Here is a 27,825-nt window from a genome sequence, read left to right on the forward strand (position 1 = left end):
ATCACTCAGATGGCTACTATCAGGAGGCCTCAGTTCCTTGCCATTTAGGCCTCTCTGAAGGACTTACAACATGGCAGCTGGCTTCCTCATGGCAAGTTACTCGAGAAAGAAAGGACCCAAGATGGAAGTCATGGTGCCCTTTTAGGACCTAGTTTCTTAATCCACAAATCATGAATTCCTACTTTAATTATTTGAAGTAGGTCCAGACACATTCAAGGAGAAGGGCAATTGAACTCCAATTCTTCAAAGAAAGAATCTCAAAGAATTTGAGGAAATACTCATATATTTAACACCAATCACTTAATAATTATGCTTCCTTGATGAACTTAATGAATCCAATGATGCTTAACTATGTTTTGTTTTTGTTTCTTTAGCTGGTCAATATTGCCTTCTTTTTAATTTATCTGTCATAACCTTTTAAAACAGAATGTGACTTGAACATTACATTTCTATTCACAAAACTTGCTCTGAGTTACTTTTGAATGGCTTTAAAACATGCCTAGGTGAGCTTATAATTTTGTTACTCTAAACAATACTTTTCTTTGGAAACAAGCCCTACAGATATGAAATATGTTTATTTTACCACTTAAATGATTATAAAAGAGCTATGAAGTGTGTAGTGATAAAGCTAACGGAAATGTAGTTCTTGGTTACATGACTTAGTTTTTTTCTGTGTCTGTGGGGAACAAAAGTGGGTTTCTTTGGATGAAGCTGTATTTAATAGGTATAGCTGACACTACCCTAGGTAAAAAAAAAATTACAGGGAAATATAAATATGTATACAAAATAATGGGTATGTTTTATCCATTTATTAAGGGAATTGTAATAACTTTTTTAAGATGGTGAAACATTATAGCATATATGTTATTTGTTTTTAAGATTTATTTTTTAAATTATCAAAAAATTATTTTTAAGTTGTTAAATAGATCATTTACACTGAGAATAGACACGCTTTTTGATTGTTCATGATTTCAACGAGCATTAAATATAAACTTTTTTGACTTCAGGACAAGATGAAGGCGTAGGTAGATATACTTTGCCTCCTCACACAACCAAAAGAAGGACAACAAATTTAAAAACAAAAAATAACCAGAACTGCCAGAGAATAGAGCTGTATGTCAGTCCAACAACCAAGGAGTTAAAGAAGAAACATTCATTCAGACTGATAGGACGGGTAGAGAATGACAGCCGGGTGGAGAGAACAAGTAACAAGGTGGAGGATTGAGGGACGGAAGCTGCTAGGTGGCAGCTAGCAGAGTGGGTGGTCCTACATTTGGGAGCAGATAAACTGGGAGGAAAAACTGGGGAGTGAGACAGACTGCGCAACCCAGGGTTCCAGCGTGGGAAATAAAGCTTCAAAACCTTGACTGTAAAATCCTATACCCATAAGACTATCAGCTGATTTCTCAAAAGAAACTTTGCAGGCAAGAAGGGGCTGGAAAGTAGTATTCAAAGTCATGAAAGGCAAGGACCTATGTCCCAGATTACCCAGCAAAGCTATCATTTAGAATGCAAGGGCAGGTAAAGTGCTTCCCAGATAAGGTCATGTTAAAGGAATTCATTATCACCAAGCCCTTATTATATGAAATGTTAAAGGGACTTATCTGAGAAAAAGAAGATGATCAAAAATATGAACAGTAAATGACAACAAACTCACAACTATTAACAACTGACCCTAAAAAAAAGTAAAAAAATAAAAACAAACTAAGCAAACAACTAAAAGAGGAACAGAATCCCAGAAATGGAAATCACAGGGTTATCAGCAGGGTGGGGGAGAGTGGAGGGGGGGGAAAGGTACAGGGAATGAGAAGCATAAAAGGTACAGGGAATAAGAAACATAGTAAGATCCAAAACAGACAAGGGGAGGTTAAGAATAGTATAAGAAATGGAGAAGACAAAGAACTTATATATGTATGACCCATGGACATGAACTAAGGGGAGGAATGCTGGTGGGAGGGGGAGTGCAGGGTGGAGGGGAATAAAGGGGAGAAAAAAATGGGACACCTGTAATAGCATAATCAATAAAATATTTAAAAATAAATAAAAATGCATTTTTCATATTTCTAAGACAACCCAATAAAGTTTTAAAGAGAAATACTACTCGCCTGAAAGAACCCTACATCTATACTGATATTAAATAAGCTTTTAGAATTAATCATGATTTTCACAAGCTTTAAAACTAAGGGTATTTTTATTCAGAAACTCCAATTTTTAAAAGAAAATTAAAGACTACTTATAGAAAACAATCCAACATCTAAGGAAAATCCCAGTTTTCAGGACTAAGTTCAGATCAAATACATTAGTGCAACTTAATTTTAGTTTTTCTATTACTTTAAATTTGTCATACTGCATCTTCTAAATCTTTCCCACATTCCTCAAATACCCATCCTCTGTTTTCCATTCTCACTGTGTGTGTGTGTTTACCAGAATATTGAAGGCAGTATTAGAACCCTTCTCTCAAGATGTGGTTCACAAGTCAGCAGCATCACCAACACCTTGGAGCTGATTAGACATATAGTCTCAGACCTTATTCCAGACAAAATGAATCAGAATTTGTATTTTAATGAGATTCTGAGACAATACATATGCACATTAAAGTTTGATATACATGGTTCTGGAGCTCATATATTCTTTGACATATACACACATGTATATACCCTTCTTGCTATCTCAAAATTTTTCTGTATCTTAAGTCATCTTCCTGATGTTTTTCCTTCAATTCCAGAGGAAAAGACTTCCTCTTCTGTTCCAAAACTATCCTTTCTCTACACCTGGGTTCTTGACTCATTCAGTCTTTATTTAAGGACATTAATTCCTTGCCTTTTTGTCTCAAATGTGATTGTCAAATATGGTTACAGGGAATAAACTGTACATATCTTGTATGTCTAACATCTACCACAGTGCAATACATAGTAGGCATGTTAAATTCACATGTGTCTCCTTTCTCTGTCTCTTTCGAATTAGGTGTTTTCCTATTTAAAAACACAATAGTAACTCATCCTGCTACATCCTGCTATAATCTTGCTTGGTCTTTCCTTTCACTGTCCAACCCTTCGATATTACCTTTTAACAGATACTTCTTGATTTGAATGGTGGGTGCATCACCATGGTTAATACTGTTACAAAAACAAACAAAAAACCCATTCCCATTATCACAGTGCTTACCATCATTGAAAAGAGATAAGACATGGCTCACACGTGCTAAATACCAAAGGGCAAAAAAAAAAAAAAAAATGCCAGGTAGTGCTAAATTTAAAGAGTACTCTATAGCCTCACATTTGGCTTTGCATAGTGAAAAAAATCAAAAAGATGTTGAACAAGTGCTTGCTGCCTGTATTTCTTTACCAACTCATCTCAAAACTTTTATATTTGATTTCTGTGTACATTCTTCTGAAACCACTTTTTCATGTCCCAGCAACCTTTCAAAACCAAATCTACCATGAAGCAAGTATGCTCCTTCCTTTTAGTGTAGTTTACTTATTACTACGACTCTTACTATATTGTAAAGAAATCTGTTAGGAAAAATATAGCTCATATGGTAGCCAGCTAGTTATTTCTGATTACTTGACCCCACTAAGCCATTAAAACATTCATAATAACACAGAAAGAGATGTTAGAACATCAGAGGAATCTGGTTATCAGTCTATTATATGCCAGGACACAAAAATAATAGACTAAATGGTGGAAACAGGAACAAGTTTAAATAAGTCTAAATATTCAAAAGTAAGGAAGGTTAAACAGACTAAGATAATTTATGATCTAATATATTTTTGAAAGATTTTATTTATTTTTAGAGAGAGGGAAAAGGAGGGAGAAAGAAGAGAGACATCAATGTGCAGTTGCCTCTCATGCAGCCCCTAATAGGGACCTGGGCTGCAACACAGACATGTGACCTAACTGGGAATTGAACCAGCAACCCTTTGGTTGGCAGGCCAGAACTTGATTCACTGAGCTACACCAGCCAGGGCTATTATAACCTAATATTAAACAGCCATTAAAGATCCCACTATAGTATGCTTTATTTGATGTTGAAGAAAAAAATGTTCATGGTAAAGTAGATAAAAAGAGAAGACTTTTATGTATGGAAAACAGAATCTACACCTGTATACATAAATTGAAATGATACTTGAAGTACAAGTCAAAAAACATTCACTGTAGACCTCTCTTAGTAGTGGAATTGCTGCAAATTTAAATTTCTTCTTTGTGCTTTTTCATATTTACAAATTTTCTATAATGAGCACATATAACTTGTTTTACAGTCAGAAGTATTAGAGGAAATAAAAAAATAAAATTAAGAGAAAAGTACCATAGAAATTATCTTACAGGTAGCAGGCTGAATATATAAGAACAAGTCATGAGTTTCCATTTTCATTGTCCTCAATCTCTTCTGCATTTAACAGTACTGATATACTTCCTGAAATGCCACTTCTAAACCCTTGTTCTTTCTTGGTTATCTTCCAACTCTTACAAATCCTTTCTCTTTGCCTTGTTTGGTTCTATCTCCTACTGCTATTCCTTAATTGGGACTGTGTGCCAAGGTCGAGTCTTAAACACTCTGCTCACAACCATTCATTCTCAGTTTCAGCAATTACTTCTCAGTACTGTTCCTTCTAAGATTTACATCACTAATTATTTCTTTATCTTCTGAATAGCGGTGTTTAAACTCAGCTGGAATATTCTATCTTCTTCCACCTAAAATTAATTTTCTCCCAAATTAATTTCCTCTTTTTTGGACTTTCCTATGTGTATTCATGAATTTGTTATGCATTTTGTCACCTTACTCAAAATTTAGAGTTACGCCTCTTTCTCTCCCTCTCTCTCTCATCAACACTTAGTCACTGAATCCTTTGAAGTATCTCTTACATATAGCACTTTCTTTCCACTAAGTCTCCAGCTTCTCTGAAACACACACAAAAACACCACACAACTTACACATTACTACTGTTGTGATTAATTTTCCTAACACACTGCTTTAAAAAAAAATCCAAATAAAAGCAAGGGGGAAAAAAAAAGTAACTAAACTCTGTAGTCTCAAATCCCTGTCAAAATTAAGAGGGTAAGCTAAATTCTAGTCTCCCATCTAGCCCCTCCCTCCCTCTTCTTATCTTATTTCCTACCACTACAACTACAAAAATCAGGCTTCCAAGCAAACCTGGCTATTTATCTTCAAAATGAGCTACAGAAGTATGTATTGGGTTGGCCAAAAAGTCCATATGTTTTTTTCCATAAAAGACACATTTTTCATTTTCATCAAGAACTTTATTGATTTGGATATTTTGGGTATGTTGGCTATCACCTGTGTTCTATAATGTTACTTGTTCTCAGTTAGTGTCTTGACTTGATTGCTGTTAACTTCAACTGGTGTACCTGACCATGGGGCATCATCCAGCAAGAAATCTCCAGCATGAAACTTTGCAAACCACTTTTGACACAGTCCATCAGTCACAGCACCTTCTCCATACACCGCACAAATCTTTTTTGTGTGTTTTGGTTGCATTTTTACCTTTCTTGAAATAATAAAGCATAAAATGCTGAAAATGTTGCTTATTTTCTTTCATCTTCGATATTAAAATGGCTACACAAAAATTCACCAATTTTGATTTTTTTAATGCATGCTGATATAACAACTATCACAACACAGTCTAACCAAATTGTTTCAAACGACATTAAAGACAACTATGCACTACTAGAGCCATCTTACAGAAAAAAAAAAAACAAAAACTTTTTTTGCCAATCCAATAAATGAAACACTCTTGAGTTTTTCTGGAAGCTTTGCTTTTAATGTCATTAACCAATGCTACATGTAGACAAGAGAGAAATAACAGATTAACAGTAACTGTTAATACTGAGACAGAGCTGGGTAAGAGCCCGCACAAATAACACCAGGGACCAACACATTCTGGAAAAGACAAACTATGGAATAAAAAGATCAGTGGTTGCTAAGAATTAGGTAGGGAATGAAGGAGGGGTAAATACTCAGAACACAGAGGATTTTTTTTTTGCAGTAAAACTATTCTGTATGATACTACTATACAATGGTGGATAATGGGCATGGGTACATTTGTCTAAATCCACAGAATGTATATCACCAAGAGTAAACCCAAAGTAAAGCTATGGACTTGGGGTAATAATGATGTGTCAGTGCAGGTTCAGCAATTGTAACAAATGTACCACTGTGGTGTTAGATGTATTGCGGGAGGTTGTACATGTGTGGGTGCAGGGGGTATATGGGAAATCTTTATACTTTCTGTTTAATTTTACTGTGAACCTAAACTGCTCTAAAAATATTTATTATAAAAAAACTGCACACATAAAAATAATTAAATATGTAATCCCTGTCTTCTATTAAGATAATTTCCAATGTAGTTCTTCTACCATTTCTGAGCAAGAAAATATAACTTAATTTCTTACATAAATTTTAATTTCACCAAAAGCTTGCAAACACAACATATGCCTACACTGAAATTTCAGAAAGGCATCTTACATAAATTTTAATTTCACCAAAAGCTTGCAAACACAACATATGTCTACACTGAAATTTCAGAAAGGCAGTTGAAGCACCACAGTTCATAACTTTGGGAAAGTGCCCCAATTTTAATTAACTGCCTCCTGTCACATATTTGCTTTATAACAGGATGAACAAATGGAGTCTGGCGCAAGGTTAAGGATTCAGGCTGACCCCCACACATACCTAAATTTAGGTAGTCACATTCTCCCAGGAAAGCTGGCACCACATTTACCCATTAATCAATATGTAATTTTTTCCTCCTATCACACCAACTACATAAGTTCTCAGAACAAAAGATTCTCTCTCAGCAGCTTGGGGCTCTGGGGCACTCTCGGCACTCTGGGCTCTCTGGATACTTTGCCTCAGGTCACCGGGGGGCTTCCCACCCTAGTCTTCAGCCGCTCTTACTTTTGCCACACTGCTTTGCCTTGAAACTTTGCCTTCCATCCCCCACTCTAGCTAGTTCCATTCTCTTCCAGGGTAACAGATCACTAATAAACTGATTGCATGCAAACAGATTTGCTGATCTGTAATGCTTTACATGCACCAGCAGCAAGAACCAGGTCTCTCCCATCAACAGAAGGAATGAGAAAATTAGTACACCTCAATCTCTTTAAGGTCAACTAAAAACAGGACTAATTTCTTATTTGCAAAAGTGATCTACATACTCTTCCCCTGCCTACATTTCTAGTGTCTTCTGTTACTTCCCACCACAAAGCCTTACTTAGCTATGCAGAAACTCACCATTTCTTAATCTGCTAAATCCTTTCATAACTCAGTCTCTGAACATATACTCTCCTGTTCTGAAATTCACCAGGATCCATGCACACTTAGCAAACTCCTACTCATCTTCTATCACATTACTTGAATCGCAATCACCCAGAAAAAAATTAAGAAAAGTTTGAACATAGAACTCTAACTGTGGGATAGTTCTAAGCAGAAAAAGAACCTCAAAGAAATCTTGAACTTTATTTAATAGGTAGTTTATTGTTGTTATTGGTGTAGTAATTATTTTTTTGTATATTATAGTATACAGCATATGAGTAAGTATGACTGGAACTGGGAACCCAAGTTTTATTGTGGGCAATACAAATAGGGACTAAAATTAGATGAGAAAGAGCCCTGCAGTGCTGAATTTGAATTGAAGGTACCAGCATGAATTCATTAAAAAAAAAAAAGTACTTTCTGGTTCTTCCAGGTGAAAGGGCCAATCTACAATGGTAGGCAAAAGCAATAAGTACATCTATACACAGACTTTGGTTTCTGAATCATATGCTTCAATAAAAAAGCAATTCTAGGGCCCCTGGGAGGAAAGAAAAAGGTTGATTCTAAGTTTGGAGCCAGAAAAGTACAAGGTAAGCCTGGGCATCATGTTATGTTTAAGTTAAGGATTCAAAGAGTCATGTCAAAAGCCATAGGAGCCAGTTACTGGTCAAATCTTTGAGACGATTTTAGCATCAACAGTAATACTGATGTAATTACTTAAGTACAGATTTTAAAAAAGAATACCAAGTGACAAATATAGGAGAAATATTAGAATTTCTTAAAATGATACACGTAAGGACCATTAAAGAAAGCTAAGAACAGCCCTGGCTGGTGTAGCTCAGTGGACTGAGTACAGGTCTGAAAAGCAAAGGGTCGCTGATTGGATTCCCAGTCAGGGAACAAGCCTGGGTTGTGGGTCAGGTCCCCAAAGAGGGCCCTTGACAGGCAAACACACATTGATGTTTCTCTCCCTCTCTTTCTCCTTCCCTTCCCCTCTCTAGAAATAAATAAATTAAAAAAAAAAACAATGCAAGCCCTGGCTGGCATAGCTCAGTGGATTGAGCGCGGGCTGGGAACCAAAGTGTCCCAGGTTCGATTCCCAGCCAGGGTACATTTCTGGGTTGCAGGCCATAACCCCCAGCAACCACACATTGATGTTTCTCTCTCTCTCTCTCTCTCCCTCTCTCCCCCCCCCTTCCCTCTCTAAAAATAAATAAATAAATAAAATATTTAAAAAAAAAAAAAAACAATGCTAAACACAGTGGGTGAAAGGTTGTTAAGGTATTCATAGGGTCTCAAAATATCATTTTATAACTCACATGCTAATTATAAAGAAGAAAATAAACCTTTACAAGGGTGGGATCTGGCTATCACCACCTTAAGCAAGTGATAAAATTTAGCATTACCAATAGTGGGACAACCTGGTATTATATGTCTTGTGGTGTGATGCCAAGTTAAGTTCACAGCATCTCTCTTATGCAGTGTTTCTGCTAAAACTGTTTATGTTTAATGTAATCGAAGGAAAACAATCAGATAAATTAAGAATATAGGAAATTCTACAAAACACTACTCTGGACTCTTCAAAAAACTCAATGTCATGAATAAACAAACAAACAGGTGGGGATGTTGTTCTAGATAAGAAAGAGACATAGGGTTCAGCACAGGTAATTACAAAATCATAATCATGTAATTCTGTAACATAACAATATCACACTCAAGCACACCATATGACATTTTAGGTGATATGTTCAAGTTAAAACTACAAATTATTACACCCATATTACTACTCTACCAACCACACTCAAACAGGTCTTACTTTGGTCAGACCCTCTATTAACCACATGGACCTTTATTAGATCCTGGTTGATAAAAGTAAAACAAATACTGTAAGACACATTTGGGGGACAACTAGAAAAGTTTAAATACAGGGTTTATGTTAGATATTACTGAATTACTACTGATATTCTGAGGTGTGATAATGATATGATGGTTACAAAGGAGAATATCATTCTTAATGAGATATATGCAGACATATTTAGGAGTGAAATGTTAAGATATCTGCACTTTCAAATGGCTTGGCAAATATAGAATACATATGGCAAGATGATAACAACTGAAGAATACAGATGAAATATAAGAATATTCATTGTATTATTAAGTTATCTGTATATGTGAAATTTTCAAAATTAAGGATCTCAGTTCAGATGTCATATCTTGGAAGGCTTTTTTGACTTTTCTAGTGCAATTATTTTTTCTGTTTTCAGTATTCCCACAAGAATCTTTATATTCCTATTTTAGCACTTAACAAATTTGTAACTGTCTGTTTACAGGTCTGACTTTGTGGAACCCATCTTATTTTCATTCCCAGAACTAAGCCCTTTATCTGGCGGTACCTAAGAGATTAATAGTGTTTGTTGTGTAAGATAACTGATATGCCAAAGAGATAGGTCAAAACTGTAATCCATGTACTGTCTCTATCATATCGTGCCTAGAATTTAATGAAATCCACCAAGCAGAAAGCCTATTAAACGTTCCTATGTGATTAGTACCATTATAACAGACACCAACATCAGCAAATTGATTTAAAAACAAAGCGTAACAATATTAAAGCAGCCTCACCCTTAAATCATGACAGATATGTTTTCATTTTAAATTCTTTGTTTCAACACAAGTAAATTAAGATGCATACCTGTTCTGTCTCCTTGGAATTGGAGGTCTGGTTTTCGCCCATGACTCCAGGCTGCTCATTTTCCCACGGTAATTTATTTTTTCCTTTTCCTGCACTTAAAACCCTTCGGGTACAAACAGTTGGACTGTAAGATCCATAAATTTGCATGCTATCCCTTGTGTGGTCACCACAGTGACAGTACGCACTCTGAGTTCTGTTACCAGCCAAAAGCCAGTCTGTATCTGCTCCATGTGCCAAATGGCTTGACCTACCCTGGGCAGATGATGGCATGAGTATCGCATACTCTACAAATCCCTGTTCTGTTAACCTTGGGAGGGTTTTCCTAGCCAATCTGGCTTGCACAGCATTCATCACTCCATCTCCATTATCTTGTAGTTCAACAGCATCCACAGCTTTGAAAAGAGTGCTGGTTTTACCTGAGCCCATTGATGATGCCAACACAGCAAAGGCTTCGAGAGCTGCTTGGCGAACCCTGCGTTTGCTATCTACTAGAGCTGGGGCAAGATCAAAAGACAGTTTGGGTAAGTCAAAATCCTCACTGGGATAAGTCAAGAGGGAGCAAATGCAAATATTCACCACCTCCTCCCTCACTCTGGAATGCTTATGTTTGAGATGTTCAAGGAGTAAACAAAGCACCTGTTGAGGACCTACTTCCTTCATTAGCTTGAGGAAGATTTTCATGTACTCTTGTTTGATCACCAACTTGTTGTCTGCCAGCACTTTGACAGAAGCTGCTATAACTGGTCCCAAGAAGTGTTGTACCTGCTCTCCAAGGCGAATAACCAATAAATGCAGAACCTGAAGTGTGCCATGGACCACTCTGAAGTTAGAATCGTCTAACAAATTATAGAGCAAGCTAATAAAACTGACAAGGCTAGAATGTGGGGTAGAACTAACGTTAAATCGTCCCATCACCTGTTTTAATTCCTCAACAGCCTGAGTCCGGTTCTTATAGTCTTCCTGATCTAACAATCTTGAATGAAGCTCCTGAGGAATAATTCCAAATTTAAAATTGCTGTTGGAAGTGGTCACTGCACAGGGAAGGGGATCTTCAGGAAAACCACAGGCTTCAAGTTCCAAATAATAGGGAACCTGACTGCCAAACTGGGACTCCAGGCGGCGATTGTAGTGTCTCCTCAAGGCAGACGGCAGGCGAGAGATATAGGACTGAAACTTCTCTTGGCCAAGTCGCTCCCCAATTTGTTGAAGTGCACAGAAAGCTGTCTCAGATTCTTCTTCTATCTCCTGATCGCCAAGCTTTCGGGCCAAGGATATTATCACCTCAGTAAGATCTAGGCCGAGCAACAAATCCTCAGTAGTAAGCAAGATAGGGAACAGGAGCGCTGTGGAAGCTCTAAGCCGGGCATCAGTACTTTCCAATCCTTGCTGTATAAGTGTTCTCAGCACCTGTCCAGCACTACGTTTCAGACATATGTGTAAGATCTGCAACGCATCTTTCCGCAGGGCTGGATTCTCTTCCCGTAAAGAGACAACCAATTGAGGCAGAAGTGCTAAGCTAAAGGCCTCTTCTAGTTGGCCTGCCTCCCCCTGACCCCGAAGAACGTCCGAGAGGAGTTGCAAGCAAAGTCGTTTCTCATCATTATCTCCTTCTACAAGCACTCGACCCAGGGCTCGATACAAGGCTTCCTTCCGTCTGGGGAAGCCAAGCCGACCACCCCGCCGCGGCAAAACAGCCTGCAAAGCCTGGAAGGCCTCAGAAGGATCCGGCGCGGTCCGGAAGAGTTGAAGGAGCCGACTTTCCTCTTCATCTCCCCCTGACAAACTACCTCCAGACCCATTCCAACTACTTGAGATTGCCTCTGCGGGCATCAAAAGGGTTGAGGCCAGAGGCGAAGGTGTAGGAGGACAGGAACTATGGTCTCCTGAAGCTCCGGGGCAGCAGTAATTTTTCCCGTCTCTCATGGTGCCCCCACCTCGACTTACATCAGTCTCTGGAGCGGAAGGAAGACTGCGGCTCTGAGGGTGATAGGAACATTGGGGTGGAAGGGGATGCAGCAGGAGCAGCGCGGAGGGCGCAGCCGCCATGAAGGGTCGTTAGGAGGTGGAGGCTGGAGGGAACCATCGTCTCCAAAGCGCTTGATGGAGCCCAACCTTCTTGTCCCTCTCCAAGTCCCAAGCTGCAAAGGAGGAAAAGCAGCAGCTTCAGCCAGGTGCCCGGCCGCCCCCAACTTCGGAAGCCTTAGGCAAAATGGCCCCTGCCTAAGCCCCCGACCCCGCGGCTACCACCCGTAACCAGGGGTACCACGTGACCAAACCCATTGCTTCCATGGTGATGTATCCAGCGCGGACCTCTTGGCCCGGAAATCAACCTGCCGTGGTGACCGCTGGGTCATGTAGTTCACATCAGGCGTTAAAACTAAGTCGAAGTCTCCTGGAAAAGGAAGTGAAAACGTCGGGAGTGTAGCAGGCTTAGAGAACGAATCAAGAACTGAGAAAGCCAGGAGGGTGTGAGTATGGGAGGGGGCGGGGAGTAGCATTAGGCGGAAGTGACGGTATCCTGGTATCCTAGTTCAGGGCGGAAGTTCCCTGCCCCACCCGTGAGAATTGAGATTTGACTAGAGGCAAGGGAGGATCCAGACCGGATTCCAGTTATTCACGGCTCTTCCTGTCGTTGCCGGCGCGGTTCCTGGGACTCAGGTATTTTCCTTTTGCTGTCCCCCTGCAGCGCAGGCATTAGCAGAGTTTTGCCTGAATGCCGCTGGTGCTGGAGAGAGGTAAAGACATAAACAGGAGCAAGCCGAGAGAGGAGACATCTTGTACAGGAGTAGTTTAGCGTTGTAAACGAGTTGCAATCTACAGCCCTGAGGAAGTGCCGTCCCTTCCCCCTGTTGTCCGCTTACTGGGACCAAAGTTGCGCATCAAGGCCAAGCTCAGAGTTTACGTACTTTTTTCAAATCCTGGTCTTTTGGGCCCTTTCTCTCCCTGCTCGTCTCCCCGACCCCTCATTCCCTACTTTGCTTAAGCTCGGCGGTGAAGGGTTCAAGGTTTTATGTCAGTTTTCCGTACCACCATCACTTTAGGTTCTTTTTGAAAACATAACCTTGGAAATGTCTTTTTTTGACCCCAAAGCTAAACTACCTCTCCCTTATATGTTCTCAAAGTCTCCTGAGCAGTTCTTCTGTGGGACTCACCCCTCCCACCCGCTCTGTCACCCCAGCCTCTCTGCAGCATCTTCCTGTGTCTCTGCAGCCTTTCAGTCTCCTGGAAACGGAGATTGCAAAGAAAATTTTAGTTGGGGTAGAAGATCTCGACATCACAGCCCTAAGAGACTTCTGCTGTGTAGATTTAAGGCTTATACTAGACGTTATTTTAGATAAAGTGTGTATTCGACGAGCATTTTCTCCTTGTAAATGAAATTTAAGCAGTCACATTTGAAGAGATGGGGTGTCTGGTGTAAGGCTGACTTCTTCAAAGCGTGGAAGAGAATTTTTTGTCTTTGAAGTAATAGCACAGTTACTTTTGAATCACCCAGTGAGAAAAGTCTGGATTTTCATTTGAAGTCTCCAATTTATACACTTCAAATGCAAGTGTTCTATCTGGCTCTGTGCTACTTGGGATGTCTCTTAGATACATTGAGTCACATGTGACAAACCACTTTATAAATAATGTTGCTGAATAACTTAAGAATAATTTCTGGATGTTTTCTTAAAGCTCAATTTGAATACCATAGGTTTCTTTTTTCTTTTGGGACTAGAGTAAGTGTTAATAAAGCTTGTGTAAACCATGCAACCTTGTTCTGGTTTTAAGTTCTACATTGTTCCTTTAAAATTACACATTTTGGTGGTTAAATGAATCTACCTAAGTTTGATTTAGCTATATTTCAGTAGATCAAAGAAAAAAACACTTTCTCTCTCTCTCTCTCTCTCTCTCTCTCTCTCTCTTTTTGTAGGAACAGGTTAAGGGCAGGGAGGAAAAAAACCAAGAGATGCTTGTAGCAGTTGTCAATACGAAGGAATGTCTGGTTTTCATATTCCCAATGTATACTTTTACTCATACTTCTCAGATTCAGGAACCTAATTCAAACTAATCTGAATAAGAGAATGATTTACATTTTAGAATGTACACATTAGAATGCTGGTTTATGTTGGAATAGGTTACCCTTTTCCAGTAATTAGAATTTTCAGGCTGAAAATCCAGTGCACACCTCCTATATCTGAGAGCTTGGGACTAGTAAGTAGAGGTTTTCTTGTAATCATGGAATCAAAGAAAAGGAACTTAAAAGGCTTGAATGATAGTCATCATCAAAGTTATGGTACAAGCTTAAGAGTTATCCCTTGTCCCCGTAGAGAAACCCTTCGCCAGGGGCTTAGATACTTAAAAGAACCAGTTACCATGTCCTTTTCCTTAGAACAAAGCTGGATAAATCTTCGTTTGACTACTTTAGCAGATCCTTGTGGGTAGATCACTGTATTATAGATTGCAATTTATCTGTTACATTTAATTTCCTGGATGAAGACTTGGAATATGCATTAGTCTCCATGGATATTTAGGAAATGAGATCTTTAACAGCATGACATATCTTTTTTTAAAGATTTTATTTGTTTATTTTTAGAGATGGGAAAGGGAGGGAGAAAGGGAAAGAAACATCTGAGAGAAAAACCTATTAAAGCTCCCAAACAGGTATGTGCTGTGATCCTAATCAAACTAAGGACCTTTCCACTTTGTGGATAGTGTTCAACCACCTGAACCACACTGGTCAAGGAAGGATCACATATCTTACTAATTATCTTTTAGGGTATTTTGTGGAAAATGAATCTCATCCATTTAATGTGCATTCTGTTTACTTCTATTACAAGATTTTTAAGTCTTATTTTTGAATTCTAGGAAATTCTAGGAATTTATTGACTAGAAAAGCCTTTTATATGAGTCATAGATATAGATAGGTTAAAAAAAATTAATTCCAGAATAGGGAAATAGACTGCTTAGGTGTATTAATAGTATACCCCCTGAAAGTTGAAAGGAGTATTAAAGCATACATTGAAAATAGCAAATTCAGGTAAAACGGTGTTAAAATATCAGTGATTCAAAAAAGTTTAGTTGAAATAAAGGATACAAGAGTGTTTCTGATATGTAACTTAATTTTTTGAGTTGAATTTAAGCAAGGTAAACACAAGTGCTTTAAAAACTATCCTTATTCCTTTGTCAATGATAAGATATTGGTATTAAATGAACCACTATCATTTTTTCGGTGTTTTTACGCAAGTGTTACAGACTTCAGGAATATTGAAAATCATTGTGAGTTCTGTAAAGTATTAAGAATTTTTGTATAGGTTAAGAAGTTATTGTGAAGAAATACTATGCAATAAATATTAACAGATAATTCTAATACTACCACTATTATTGATTGTCTTGCAATGGCCATACAGTGTGCTAGGTACTTACTACATTTTAATTCATTAATTCTCACAACAACTTTTTGGGGTTACATTTTCTACATTTGTATGATGGCACACTTATGGATGTTTCAATGGACAGAATTGGACCAGAGAAAGAAAATAAATCTCAAATTAGCCAATTTAGCCACTGGTTGGAGTTTTGGAAAGTTTTGGTAGGGGAGAGTGTTAACCTATAGGATAAAGTTAGATTTTTCCATTATTGGTCATTCATATCTTTTACTATATGATGTATTATTTGATTATATAGATTTTATCTTTGGGGGTTTCTGTTTTGACATCTTTTTAGTTTCTTATTTGAATCACCACTTTAAAATGTTAGGAAATTATGAGCTTAAAAAAAATTCAAGAGATTGACTTCCGGCCAAGATGGAGGCCTAGATAGACACACTGTGCCCTCTATGCACAACCAAAAGAAGGACAACAACAATTTAAAAACAACGAAACAACCAGAACTGACAGGAAATCAAACTGTATGGAAGTACGGCAACAAGGGAGTTAAAGAAGAAACACTCAGACTGGTAGGAGGAGACTGCAGCCAGGGGAAAGGACCTCACAGCCAACGCAGCAGCTTGAGGACCAGGGTGGGCAAATCAGCGGCTGGCAGACTGGGTGGGTCCCTCATTTGTGTGCAGATAAACAGAAGAACAACTGGGGAGTGAGATAGATGGAGCAACCCAGGGTTCTAGCTCAGGGAAATAAAGCCTCAAAATATATGACTGAAAACACCTGTGGAGGTTGAAGTGGCAGCAGGAGAAACTCTCAGCCTCACAGGAGAGTTCACTGGAGAGACCCACTGGGTCCTAGAACATACACAAACCCTCCCACACGGGAATAGCATCAGAAGGATCCAATTTGCTTGTGGGTAGTGGGGGAAGTGACTGAAAATGGGCAGAGTAGAGCAAGTGGCACTGTTCCCTCTCAGCCCCTCCCCCACGTAGAGTGCCACAATGCAGTGATGTGGGTTGTCCCACCCTGGTGAACACCTAAGCCTCTGCACCATACTATGTACAAGGCATGCCAAGACAAAAAAAAATATGGCCCACATGAAACAACAGATCAAAGCTCCAGAAAAAATACAACTAAGTGATGAAGAGATAGCCAGCCTATCAATGCACAGTTCAGAACACTGGTAATCAGAAAGATCACAGAATTGATTGAGTATGGGGCAAAATAGAGGAAAAAGTGACGGCTATGTAAAGTAAATTAAAGGAAAATGTACAGGGAACCAACAGTGATGGGAAGGAAACCAGGACTCAGGTCAATGGTTTGGACCAGAAGGAAGGAAGAAACATTCAACCAGAACAGAATGAAGAAACAAGAATTCAAAAAAATGAGGAGAGGCTTAGGAACCTCCGAGACAACTTTAAATGTTCCAACATCCAAATCATAGGGTTGCAGAAGGAGAAGAGGAGGAGCAAGAAATTGAAAACTTACTTGCGGGAAAAAATAATGAAGGAGAGCTTCCCCAGTCTGGCCAAGGAAATAGACTTTCAGGAAGTCCAGGAAGCTCGGAGAGTCCCAAAGAGGTGGACCCAAGGAGGAACATGCCAAGGCACATCAAATTAGCCAAGGTAAAATGAAGGAGAGAATTCTAGAAGCAGCAAGAGATAAGGGGACATTTACCTACAAAGGAGTTCCTATCAGACTATTCAGCTGATTTCCCAAAAGAGACCTCATAGGCAAGAAGGGGCTGGAAAGAAGTATTCCAAGTCACGAAAGGCAAGAACCTACATCCCAGATTGCTCTATCCAGCAAAGCTATCATTTAGAATGGAAGGGCAGATAAAGTGCTTCTCAGATAAGGTCAAGTTAAAGGAGGTTCTTCATCACCAAGCCCTTATAGGAAATGTTAAAGGGACTTATCTAAGAAAGGAAAATAATATGAACAGTAAATGACAACAAACTCAACAGCTATTAACAACCAAACCTAAAAAAAAAACAACAAAAGCAAACAACCAGAACAGGAATAGAATCACAGAAATGGAGATCCATGGAGGGTTTTCAGTGGGGAAGTTGGAAGGAGAGAGGGGGAAAAGGTACAGAGAATAAGTAGCAAAAATGGTAGGTAAAAATAGACAGGAGGAGGTTAAGAATAGTATGTGAAATGTAGAAGCCAAAGAACTTATATGTATGATACATGAACATGAATTAAAGAGGGGAATTGGGTGGGAGGGTTGTGCAGGGCAGAGGGGAAATGGGACAACTGTAATAGCATGATCAATAAAATACATTTTAAAACATTTAAAAAATAAAGCTTTCCATGTGCTATGAAAAAAATCAAGAAATTATTAGTTTCTTTTTCACATGTGGAATTGGAACAGGTGTTCTGGGTGTATATCAGTGATATACTTTAAATTACTTAGGCTCCTTGCTGGCATAGCTCAGTGGATTGAGTGCGGGCTGTGAACCAAAGCATCGCAGGTTCGATTCCCAGTCAGGGCACATGCCTGGGTTGCAGGCCACGGCCCCCAGCAACCATACATTGATGTTTCGCTCTCTCTTTCTCCCTCCCTTCCCTCTCTAAAAATAAATAAATAAAATCTTAAAAAAATAAAAATAAATTACTTAGGCTTATGTTCTAAAGTCATTGTGCATATCTAAGTCAAAACTATAATTTTATACAGAAATCCAAGTTTTTGTTTCATTTTAAGCACTAATTTGTATAGGTGAACAGAATTTCATATCCATTGCAACCAGTTTTTCAGTGGATGGTTAATTATGTAACTTTTAGTTTTCAGTACTGGCTTTGTAGACTTGCTTTCTATTGTGTCATTCCTGAATCTGTGATTGTAGTGATTCATATTATAACCGGCACTAATTTTACTTTTGTTTCTCCACGTATAGAGAAAGTCATGTCAGTGAAAAGGATAATATAGACTCAATGGTAAAATTATGTGCCATCATTAGTTGAAATCTTTGAGGGAAACTGAACTGTGGGAAGGAAATATAAGAAAACAGCTGATATGATAAAATATTTTCTTAAATTCATAAATTACACATTTTACAGAAAAGTATTTGTCTGAATTTTTTAAAAACAATCCTCATTTCCCTTCACCATTTATTTGCTTTCATTGTAACAGATAATTGCCTCCCAACTGATTTCAGCACCACTGTTTTGTAAACTTAGGTATCAATTAAGTAGTTACTAAACACACAGCTTGACCTTTATTAGCTTTGTTTTAAAACCTAAAATTGTGAAGCTGCCACAGGTAATTTTATCTAACATTGTCTTTATGTTGTGAATATTTATGTAAAGGAATGTGATTAGAAGTGAATAACAACACTATTACCTTTTTAAAAACTTTTCAAATGAATGCCATTTATTCAATATTGACTAATTCCGTTACCTGGATTTGGAGTACACCTAAAATTTGTTTTTATAATACCAAAATTAAAAACAAAATAAGTATGGCAGAGATATGGAGGAAGAAGAATCAGTCTTTTTATGATATAAAAAAGGGAAGTGGATGTTTCATAGATTCCTCTTCATTTCAAATCCTTTTTGTATTTTGTATCTGATCTACATAGTGTTTGTTTATATTTTATATATACATGTATATGTATGTGATCTATCCTTTTTGGGTTTCTAGTCTGCACTTTTTTTAGTTTCTTGTTTGAATTAAAACTTCAATAAGATTAAAAAGTTATGAGCTCATGAGGCAGTATAGCGTAGTATTTAAGAACACTAGAGACAGAGTTCCAAGGTTTAAGTCTTCCCTTGGGTTTAATTCATGCCTCAGATTTCTTTATCTACAAAATAGGAGTAATAATAACAGTGCCTCTATTGTGGTGTTACTCTGCAGATGAAAGGCTTAGTACATACGACAGTCATACAAAGGCAGCATTTGTAAATATATTCAGTAAGTATTTTAAGCAAGTCATTGTTCAGAATTTTTAATTTTAATGTAATGTATAGAGAACATTGTTCTAACATTTTAAAAAATTATAGTCCCAGTAATGTCTCTTAATTATGATCTTATTGACTCATATGAACTCTTTGAACTTCAGATTCTACATGTGTAGGTCTCATGCCAAATTTAGTAGCTGATATATGCATAAAATTTCAAAAACATGCAAAAGTAGAATAGAATAATATGATGAACCCTCATGTGCCTGTCAGCCAGCTTCAACATTTATCAACTCATGACATCATCGCTATCTCCGTCTACTCTGTTATCCTATATTAGTAGTTGAAGCAATCACTGAGATTATATTATTTTATTTATAAATATTCCAGTATAAATATGTATGTATAAAAGATTAAAAACTCTTAAAAATGTAACTACAGCCAAGGCCAGGTAGCTTATTTGGTTACAGCGTTGTCCCTGTACACCAAGGTTGCAGGTTTGATCCCTAGTCAGGGCACATAAATATAAGAATCAACCATTGAATGCATAAATAAGTGAAACAACAAGTAGATGTTTCTCTCTCACTTCCTCTTTCTCTCTAGAGAAATAAGTAAATCATTTTTAAAAAATTTTAACTATGAGATCATTGTTCAGCAATAAAATATAATAATGATTACTTAAGATAATCAATAATCCAGTCACTAAAACTTTGTAGTTGTTCCCTGTGGTGTGTGTACATATGCATGTATATGCACATGCCTCTGTGGTTCACATGCTATATTTGGTTAATACATCTTTAAGTTTATTTTAATCTGTAGGCTCATTCTCTTTTTATTCCTTTTAGTTTATTATTGAAGCATCTAAGTTATTTCATAAAATTTCTTAGGTTGTTTTTGCTGATTCCATCTTTCTGCTTTTTCTGTTCTCTGTATGTCAGGTAAATTTTTAGTTGAATCTATATTGTTGACTACATGTTTGATTTTGGTGTGTGGTGGGGAGTGATGCAGGAATATGCACCACTGGTGGTTTTATGGTCTTCCATCAGAAGACCCCAATGTCTGGTTGTCTCTTTGTGATGTTAGCAGTACTTCATAATTAGTGCCTACCTCCACTAATTCATTAAGATTGCAGAATGACAATATTCTATCATTTCTTCTTTACTTACTAACTGGAATACTTTTATAAAAAGAAAGCTCATCTGTCTGGTAACCCAGTGGTACAGTTAGTATAGGAAACCAATGATAAATGCTTGATTCTTTCTTTTTAGTTACTAGGTTTTCAATAATGACTTGATTGATTAGCATCCTCCAGTGGCGAACAATAAGAACTTTTTAAAGTATAATGTTTATTGTTATGAACTCATGAATTTAAGTATATCTGATGTATTTTAATCAATTTCAGTTACTATTATGGAGCAGTTTGTTCCAGCTTTTGCTAGTGAGAGCTTGCTCACTTAGTCTCCTAATTTTTTATGACCTTAATCATTGATAGCTTTCTTGCTACCTAGTAAAGATTTCAAATTTGTCTTGACATTTTTCTCCCCCAGGCCTGAAATTAGCCATTTGGCCAAGGAGTTATGTTCCCTTGAAGGGGAACAATATTTAGGGACCACATTTGAATGCCATGAGTGCTCTTTGCTACTTGGTTGGCCATAGTTTCTCACACTTTCCAGTAGAAAGAATTAGATGATATAATTATTTTCTTCCTTAGAATAATATAATGTATATTTTATACATTTTTTATATCTCTTACATGTATTTTATGTTGTATACATAGGTTATGTATTAGTATATATAATGTTTATATATTCTGTGTATAATTTAATTTATTATATTTCTATATAATTTTATTCAAAATCAGACTACAAGATTTACATTTAATGTCTCAGTCTTACATTTTTATCTTTTTCTCCCATACTGAGAATCCCAGATCACAATGACCCTGGGGATGATAGAATTAGAAATGTCTCATAATGATGGATTTGTGACAATGCACTCATAACATTTTCAGAACACAAATGTCACTTCCAACAGTAATGTGATTATTGCAAATGGTGTAAGATTTGGGGGTGGGGGTGCATATCTTACTAGGGATGGTATAATAAATTACTGTTTTAAAGTTATTTGAAATGTTATGATTAGAAATGTATGATTAGGTTGGGCCTTTGATATCATATCTAAAAAGTTACTGCTGTACCCAAGGTCATCTAGATTTTTCTCCTGTGTTATCTTCTAGGAGTTTTATAGTTTTGCTTTTATATTTATGATCTATTTTGAGTTAATTTTTATGAAGGATGGGTATCCAAATAGTTAACGGCATCATTTGTTGAAAGACTTTTCTCTGTTGTATTGCCATCACTGCTTCATTAAAGATCAGTTGACTGTATTTTTGTGAGTCTTTTTCTGGGCTTTTCATTCCGTTCCATTGGTCTATTTGTTTTTTCACTTGTGACATACTGTCTTGATTACTATAGCTTTGTGATAATTCCTAAGTATTGTTAGTTCTTCATTATTGAGTTAGCTATGAGTCTGTTGCCTTTTCATAAAACTACAAAATCAGTTTGCAATATCCATAAAATAACTTGCTGGAATTTTGATTGGGATTACATTGTACCTATAGTTCAAGTTGAGAAGAACTTGCATCTTAATAATATTGTCTTCCTATCCATGAACATGGAATATCTTTCTGCATTGATTTGGTTAGTTCTTTGATTTCTTTCATTAGAATTTTATAGTTCTTGTATAGATCTTGTACATAATTTGTTAGATTTACACCTAAGTATTTCATTTTTTAGGTGTTAGTGTCAATGATAATATGTTTCTAATTTCAAATTCCACTTGTTCAATGCTGGTGTATACGAAAGCGATTAGCTTTTGTATATCAACTTTGTATTTTGCAAGCTTACCAAAATTGCTTAGTAGTTCCAGAAGTTTTTCTGTTGATTGTTTTGGATTTTCTACATAGACAGCCAACAAAGACAGTTCTATTTTTTCTTTCCAATTAGTGTACATTTTATTTTCCATTATCGTCCCATTGCATTAGCTAGCTCTATTTTTTTAATTCCTATACTTACTTTCTTTATCCATTTGTGTTTCCTGTTCATCTTTCTCTTTTCAGTCTGAATAACATTCTTCTTATCAAATCAGACAAATGGGGATTGAGAGGGATATGTTTCATGAAACAGCACACATTTAAATTTATTAAATTAATTTCATGTAAAGGAATCGAGTTTTTAAATGCTTGTAGACTTCCGAGTGAAGTTAATTTTGACTGAGCCTTTTAAGAATTTGAACTGAAGATGAGAGAGAAGAATGTTGTAGACAAAATCTGTCATATGGTAAGAAAATATTTGTGCAGCATTGTAGTCAATTACATGGCATGTATTGGATTGAAAAGGCATTGTGGAAAAAATGGGACTTAGTGAAAGTGATTATGAGAAGAGGCACTTCAAATAAAATGAGGTTTAAGTTCTGTCTCCTGGCACCTCAAGTTATGTAGAACTTTATAAAACCATTTTCATGTAACCTTTTGAGATAAATGGGAGGTATTATTTTACAAATGAAAACATTGATGTTTAGATTAAGAAATTTACTAATACTATATAACAATATGTGACCTTAGTTAGGACTAAAACTTACTATCTATGTTACCAATGTCTCTGTTCTTCACTGTTGCCTCGCCATAGTACCATACACTAGTAACTCTTTAACAGTTTATTGTGTCTTCATGTGCATTATCTGATTAGATTCTCTGAAGCCTTATGAGATACGTAGTTTAGATATTATTATAATATAATTTTGCAGATAAGGAGAATAATGATGAGATAAGGTAAAGTTAACAATGTAAAGTAGGTAGAACTGCTTTCTTAATCCCATCAGTTACTTTCTATATCTGCTTGCCTTTCCTATTGTTCATTTTTTCACTTTTCTTTTTTTTTTAATATATTTTATTGATTATGCTATTACAGTTGTCCCATTTCCCCCCTTCTCTCCCCTCCACCCTGTACCCCCTCCCACCCACATTTCCCCCTTTAGTTCATGTCCATGTGTCATATTTATGAGTTCTTTAGTTTCTACATTTCCCGTACTATTCTTGCCCTCCCCCTATCTATTTTCAACCTACATTCTATGTTACTTATTCTCTATACCTTTTCCCCCCTCTCTCCCTCCTCCCACCCTCCTGCTGCTAACCCTCCATGTGCCCTCCATTTCTGTGGTTCTGTTCCTGTTCTAATTGTTTACTTAGTTTCTTTTGGTTTTGCTTTAGGTGTGGTTGTTGATATTTGTGAGTTTGCTGTCCTTTTACTATACATGTCTTTTCTTTATCTTCTTTTCTTAGATAAGTCCCTTTAGCATTTCATAAAATAAGGGCTTGGTAATGATGAACTCCTTTAACTTGACCTTATCTGAGAAGCATTTTTTCTGCCCTTCCATTCTAAATGAGAGCTTTGCTGGATAGAGCAATCTGGGATGTAGGTCCTTGTCTTTCATGACTTGGAATATTTCTTTCCAGCCCCTTCTTGCCTGTAAGGTCTCTTTGGAGAAATCAGCTGACAGTCTGATGGGAACTCCTTTGTAGGTGACTGTCCCCTTACCTCTTGCTGCTTCTAGGATTCTCTCCTTCGTTTTTACCTTGGCTAATGTAATTATGATGTGCCTTGGTGTGTTTCTTCTTGGGTCCAACTTCTTTGGGGCTCTCTGAGCTTCTTGGATTTCTTGGAAGACTGTTCCCTTTGCCAGAATGGGAAGTTCTCCTTTATTATTTGTTCAAATACGTGCTCAATCTGTTGCTTTTCCCCTTCCGATTCTGGTACCCCTATAATTCGGATATTGGAACGTTTAAAGGTGTCTTGGATGCTCTTAATCTTTTCCTCAATTTTTTGAATTCTTATTTCATCATGCTTTCCTGCTTGGTTGATTCTATCTTCCTTCTGGTCCACTGTATTGTTTTGAGACTCATATTCCTTCCTTTCACTATTGGCTCTTCTCCGCGTGTCTTCCTGCATCTGTTTTATGGTACTCTGCATTCTTTCATCTAAATTTCGTCCAAAATCCACCAGTTCCGTGAGCTTTCTGATCACCAGTGTTTTGAACTGCGCATCTGATAGATTGGCTAATTCTTGGTCGCTCAAAAGGATGAGTCCTGGGGGACTGATTTGTTCTGTTGAAAACATGGTTTTTTTTTTTTTTCCCCCTGTCTCTCCTTTTTTTTTTTCTTCCGGTCTGGTTGCTCTTGTTACGGTGGGGGGCGTTGCCTTAGGTGCTCACCGGGGCTGGGCACCCCAGTCGCTAGATTGTGACGTTATATGTGGGGGTGGGGCGGGGGCAGGGGTGGGAGCGGGGCGGGAGAAAACAATGGCAGTAGTTCCGTTCCCCTGGACTCAGACCCTTGTCTGGGCTTCTGGGCCGCGAGTTCTGCCCTGGTCCACAATCGCTGCCCCTCTGGGTCTGCCAGCCGCAGCTTGCGTACTCAGGGATCACCGCTGCCTTCTTATGCGCCCAATGGCTTTTGCGCCGATTTCGCGCCAAACCTTCCCCCGACCTCCGCGCGCCGCCGACCTGAGCCAGCCCTGCGCCCGCCGGCTTGTCTTCTCCTACCAGTCCGGACGAATGCGTCTACTTCAACTTCTTGGCTGCCCGACTTCCATTCAGATAAATCCTCTGCCGGATCTGGGTGTTATTCTGACTGTAAATTATTGTTGTAAATTATTGGTTTCCTAATCTTGGTTGTACAAGGAGGTACGGTGCGACCACCTATTCCTCCATCTTGCCGGAAGTTTCTCATTTTTCACTTTTCAGTCTAGATATTGACTTTTCTATTAGCCTAGGCTAAAAGAAGTTCAATAGGTTAAAAAGGTCAATACCATAATAAGTAAAATAACAGATGCAGGTAGAAACTTATGTGTTCTAGTTTCTGTCTTCTTTCTTACCAATACTCTGGAATTAAGTACCTATTAGAAGACCCACCAGTTTCTTGAGACTTGTTTATACCATGAATGAGAATTATTCTAATAGATGTGTAGGGGATCATTTGGAAAGATCAGAAGTGGTTTGTGATGTCAGCTGTCAAGTGGCCATATTAATACAATTTGTTAACAAACCTAAAATTGTGTTGAAAAATGTAAAATGATGAAGTTCTAGACGAAGGTAAAAATTTCAATATTTGGATAGCTCCACTTAAAAATGCACAGAAATGAAGTGTTATACTCTCCTACCAATAATTATATTATTTAACAGTGTTGGGACTATTTTAACTTATTGATAATACTTTAAAAATAGGAACTAAATCTACTTTTTCATTATTTCCATGACATGTGTTTTAGGTATAAATGAGACAGGAAGGAGACAGTTTATATTGTGTTGCTGTTATATATTTTATCTATTTTAAGCAATGCTACAATCCAGTTTGAAGTATCTATGTATTGATTTCTCATGGCTGACTTAAATTACTACAAAGTCATTTGCTTTAAAAAAACAAATTTATTCCCTCACAGTTCTAGAGATCAGACATCTGAAATTAGTATCACTGGGCTGAAATTAAGATGTTGGCAGGGCTGTGCACCCTCTGTAGTCTCGAGGGGAGAATCTGTGCCTTCTTTCAGCTTTTGGTGGCTGCCAGTATTACCCAGTTTGTGGTTTCATCACTGTAATCTCTTCTCTCTGTAGCAGACTACCTTCTTCTTTTCTGTCTTTGCCAAATCTCCTTCCCTTTTCTTATAGGGAACCTGTGATTATATTTAGGGCCTACCAGGATTATCCAGGATAATCTCCCCAACTCAGAATCCTTAATAATATCTGCAAAGTCTTTTTTTTTTTTTTGCCATATAAAGTAGCATTCAAAGGTTCCCAGGATTTGGGGAGCCATTATTTAATCTACTAGAGTCCTTATTGCCTTTCACTTTTTCTCCTTTTTTTCCCCTCATCTCTTTTCTCCTGTTTTTATTCTTTTTCATCTCTCAGAAGCACATGGTGGCAAGCAGATTGGATATAATCTGAATTTATGAACACGAGTTGAATAGGTATGGTATAGATCAGTGAGTGACCCTTATTGTCCTCACTATAGAACATCAGGTTGTGTTCACATTAACTTTTTGTCATCATCAAATTAGTTGACAATAGTGGTACCTTTGTAAAGTTTAGCACCCTTTATCAAAGTAATTATTGAATCTTGGGTAAAGTATGTGAGTTAACTGGTATTTCTTTCCAATCAAAGGATGTGTTGATTAGATTGGCAGTCATTGATGATATTAGGAAAACAGCCAAATAGCTACTAACATTGTTTCATAATCAGTTTTATTAAGGAAATACTTTCTCACCTTTGCGTTTTGTTGCAGTTGTAGCTCAGACTTGAATGGAATGAAGGTAAACAGGAGGGTTGGCAGGCTTCTGATCCAATAGTTCATTGTCAAGAGACCTTTGTGGTCTGGGGCATAACACATAACCTTTGGACCTCTGTTTCTTAATATCTAGACTAAAGGAGTTGAATTATATGACTGGTAATATCTCCTTTAACTTTAAAAGCTTCTGTCTGGTATTTAGCATAAACTATTTAAAATAAAACAACAACAAATCTTTTTTATTTTGTACTATTAGGAAAAGAATATTGGCAAGATTATTTTGAATTAACTCTTCATGCTTTTTATTTTTCTGTAGATGGACCACACATCCCCAACCTACATGCTTGCTAACTTAACCCACTTACATTCTGAACAACTTCTACAGGGTCTGAATCTTCTTCGTCAACATCACGAACTCTGTGACATCATTCTTCGAATAGGTGATGTTAAAATCCATGCTCACAAAGTGGTACTTGCCAGCATCAGCCCATATTTCAAAGCTATGTTCACTGGAAACCTTTCTGAGAAAGAGAACAATGAGGTTGAGTTTCAGTGCATTGACGAAACTGCTCTCCAGGCCATTGTGGAATATGCCTACACAGGAACTATTTTTATTTCTCAGGACACAGTTGAATCTCTCCTTCCAGCAGCAAACCTACTCCAGATAAAACTTGTCCTGAAAGAATGTTGTGCATTTCTTGAAAGCCAGCTTGATCCTGGTAATTGTATTGGAATTTCTCGTTTTGCAGAGACATACGGTTGTCGTGACCTTTACTTGGCAGCCACTAAATACGTATGCCAAAATTTTGAAGCTGTTTGCCAGACTGAAGAGTTTTTTGAGCTTACACACGCTGATTTGGATGAAATTGTTTCCAATGACTGTTTGAATGTAGCTACAGAAGAGACTGTTTTTTATGCACTTGAGTCTTGGATCAATTATGATGTACAAGAACGCCAGAAATACTTAGCGCAGCTACTTAACAGTGTGCGATTACCATTGCTGAGTGTTAAGTTTCTCACTAGACTATATGAAGCAAATCATCTTATTCGTGATGATCGCACTTGTAAACATCTTTTGAATGAAGCCCTAAAGTACCACTTCATGCCTGAACATAGACTCTCTCATCAGACAGTCTTGATGACACGACCTCGCTGTGCTCCCAAAGTACTTTGTGCAGTAGGAGGAAAATCTGGATTGTTTGCCTGTTTGGATAGGTAAATAGAGGATTGTTGTTAAAGATTTTATACTTTTTAAATGTATTT

At 37.5% G+C, this 27,825-nt stretch overlaps 2 protein-coding genes across 3 annotated transcripts in view; one reads left to right on the top strand and one right to left on the bottom strand.

Moving 5' to 3' along the window:
* Nucleotides 1-12,390, bottom strand: part of TOGARAM1 (TOG array regulator of axonemal microtubules 1) — a 105,829-nt gene extending 93,439 nt beyond the window's left edge. The window contains 1 exon segment of the mRNA XM_036028830.1: nucleotides 9,963-12,390. Within this exon segment, the coding sequence (XP_035884723.1) occupies nucleotides 9,963-12,008 (2,046 nt within the window). The 5' untranslated portion in view covers nucleotides 12,009-12,390.
* Nucleotides 12,391-12,512: 122 nt separating this feature from the next.
* Nucleotides 12,513-27,825, top strand: part of KLHL28 (kelch like family member 28) — a 28,183-nt gene continuing 12,870 nt past the window's right edge. Inside the window, exons 1-2 of one of the 2 annotated variants that reach the window (XM_028505694.2) lie at nucleotides 12,513-12,620; nucleotides 26,879-27,777. In XM_028505694.2, coding sequence (XP_028361495.1) covers nucleotides 26,879-27,777 — 899 coding nt within the window. In that variant the 5' untranslated portion in view covers nucleotides 12,513-12,620. Of the gene's footprint in view, nucleotides 12,698-26,878; nucleotides 27,778-27,825 lie in introns of both variants that reach the window. The other variant, XM_028505695.2, reaches the window with a different exon arrangement.

This window comes from Phyllostomus discolor, chromosome 1, assembly GCF_004126475.2.
Source record: "Phyllostomus discolor isolate MPI-MPIP mPhyDis1 chromosome 1, mPhyDis1.pri.v3, whole genome shotgun sequence".
NCBI lineage: Eukaryota > Metazoa > Chordata > Mammalia > Chiroptera > Phyllostomidae > Phyllostomus > Phyllostomus discolor.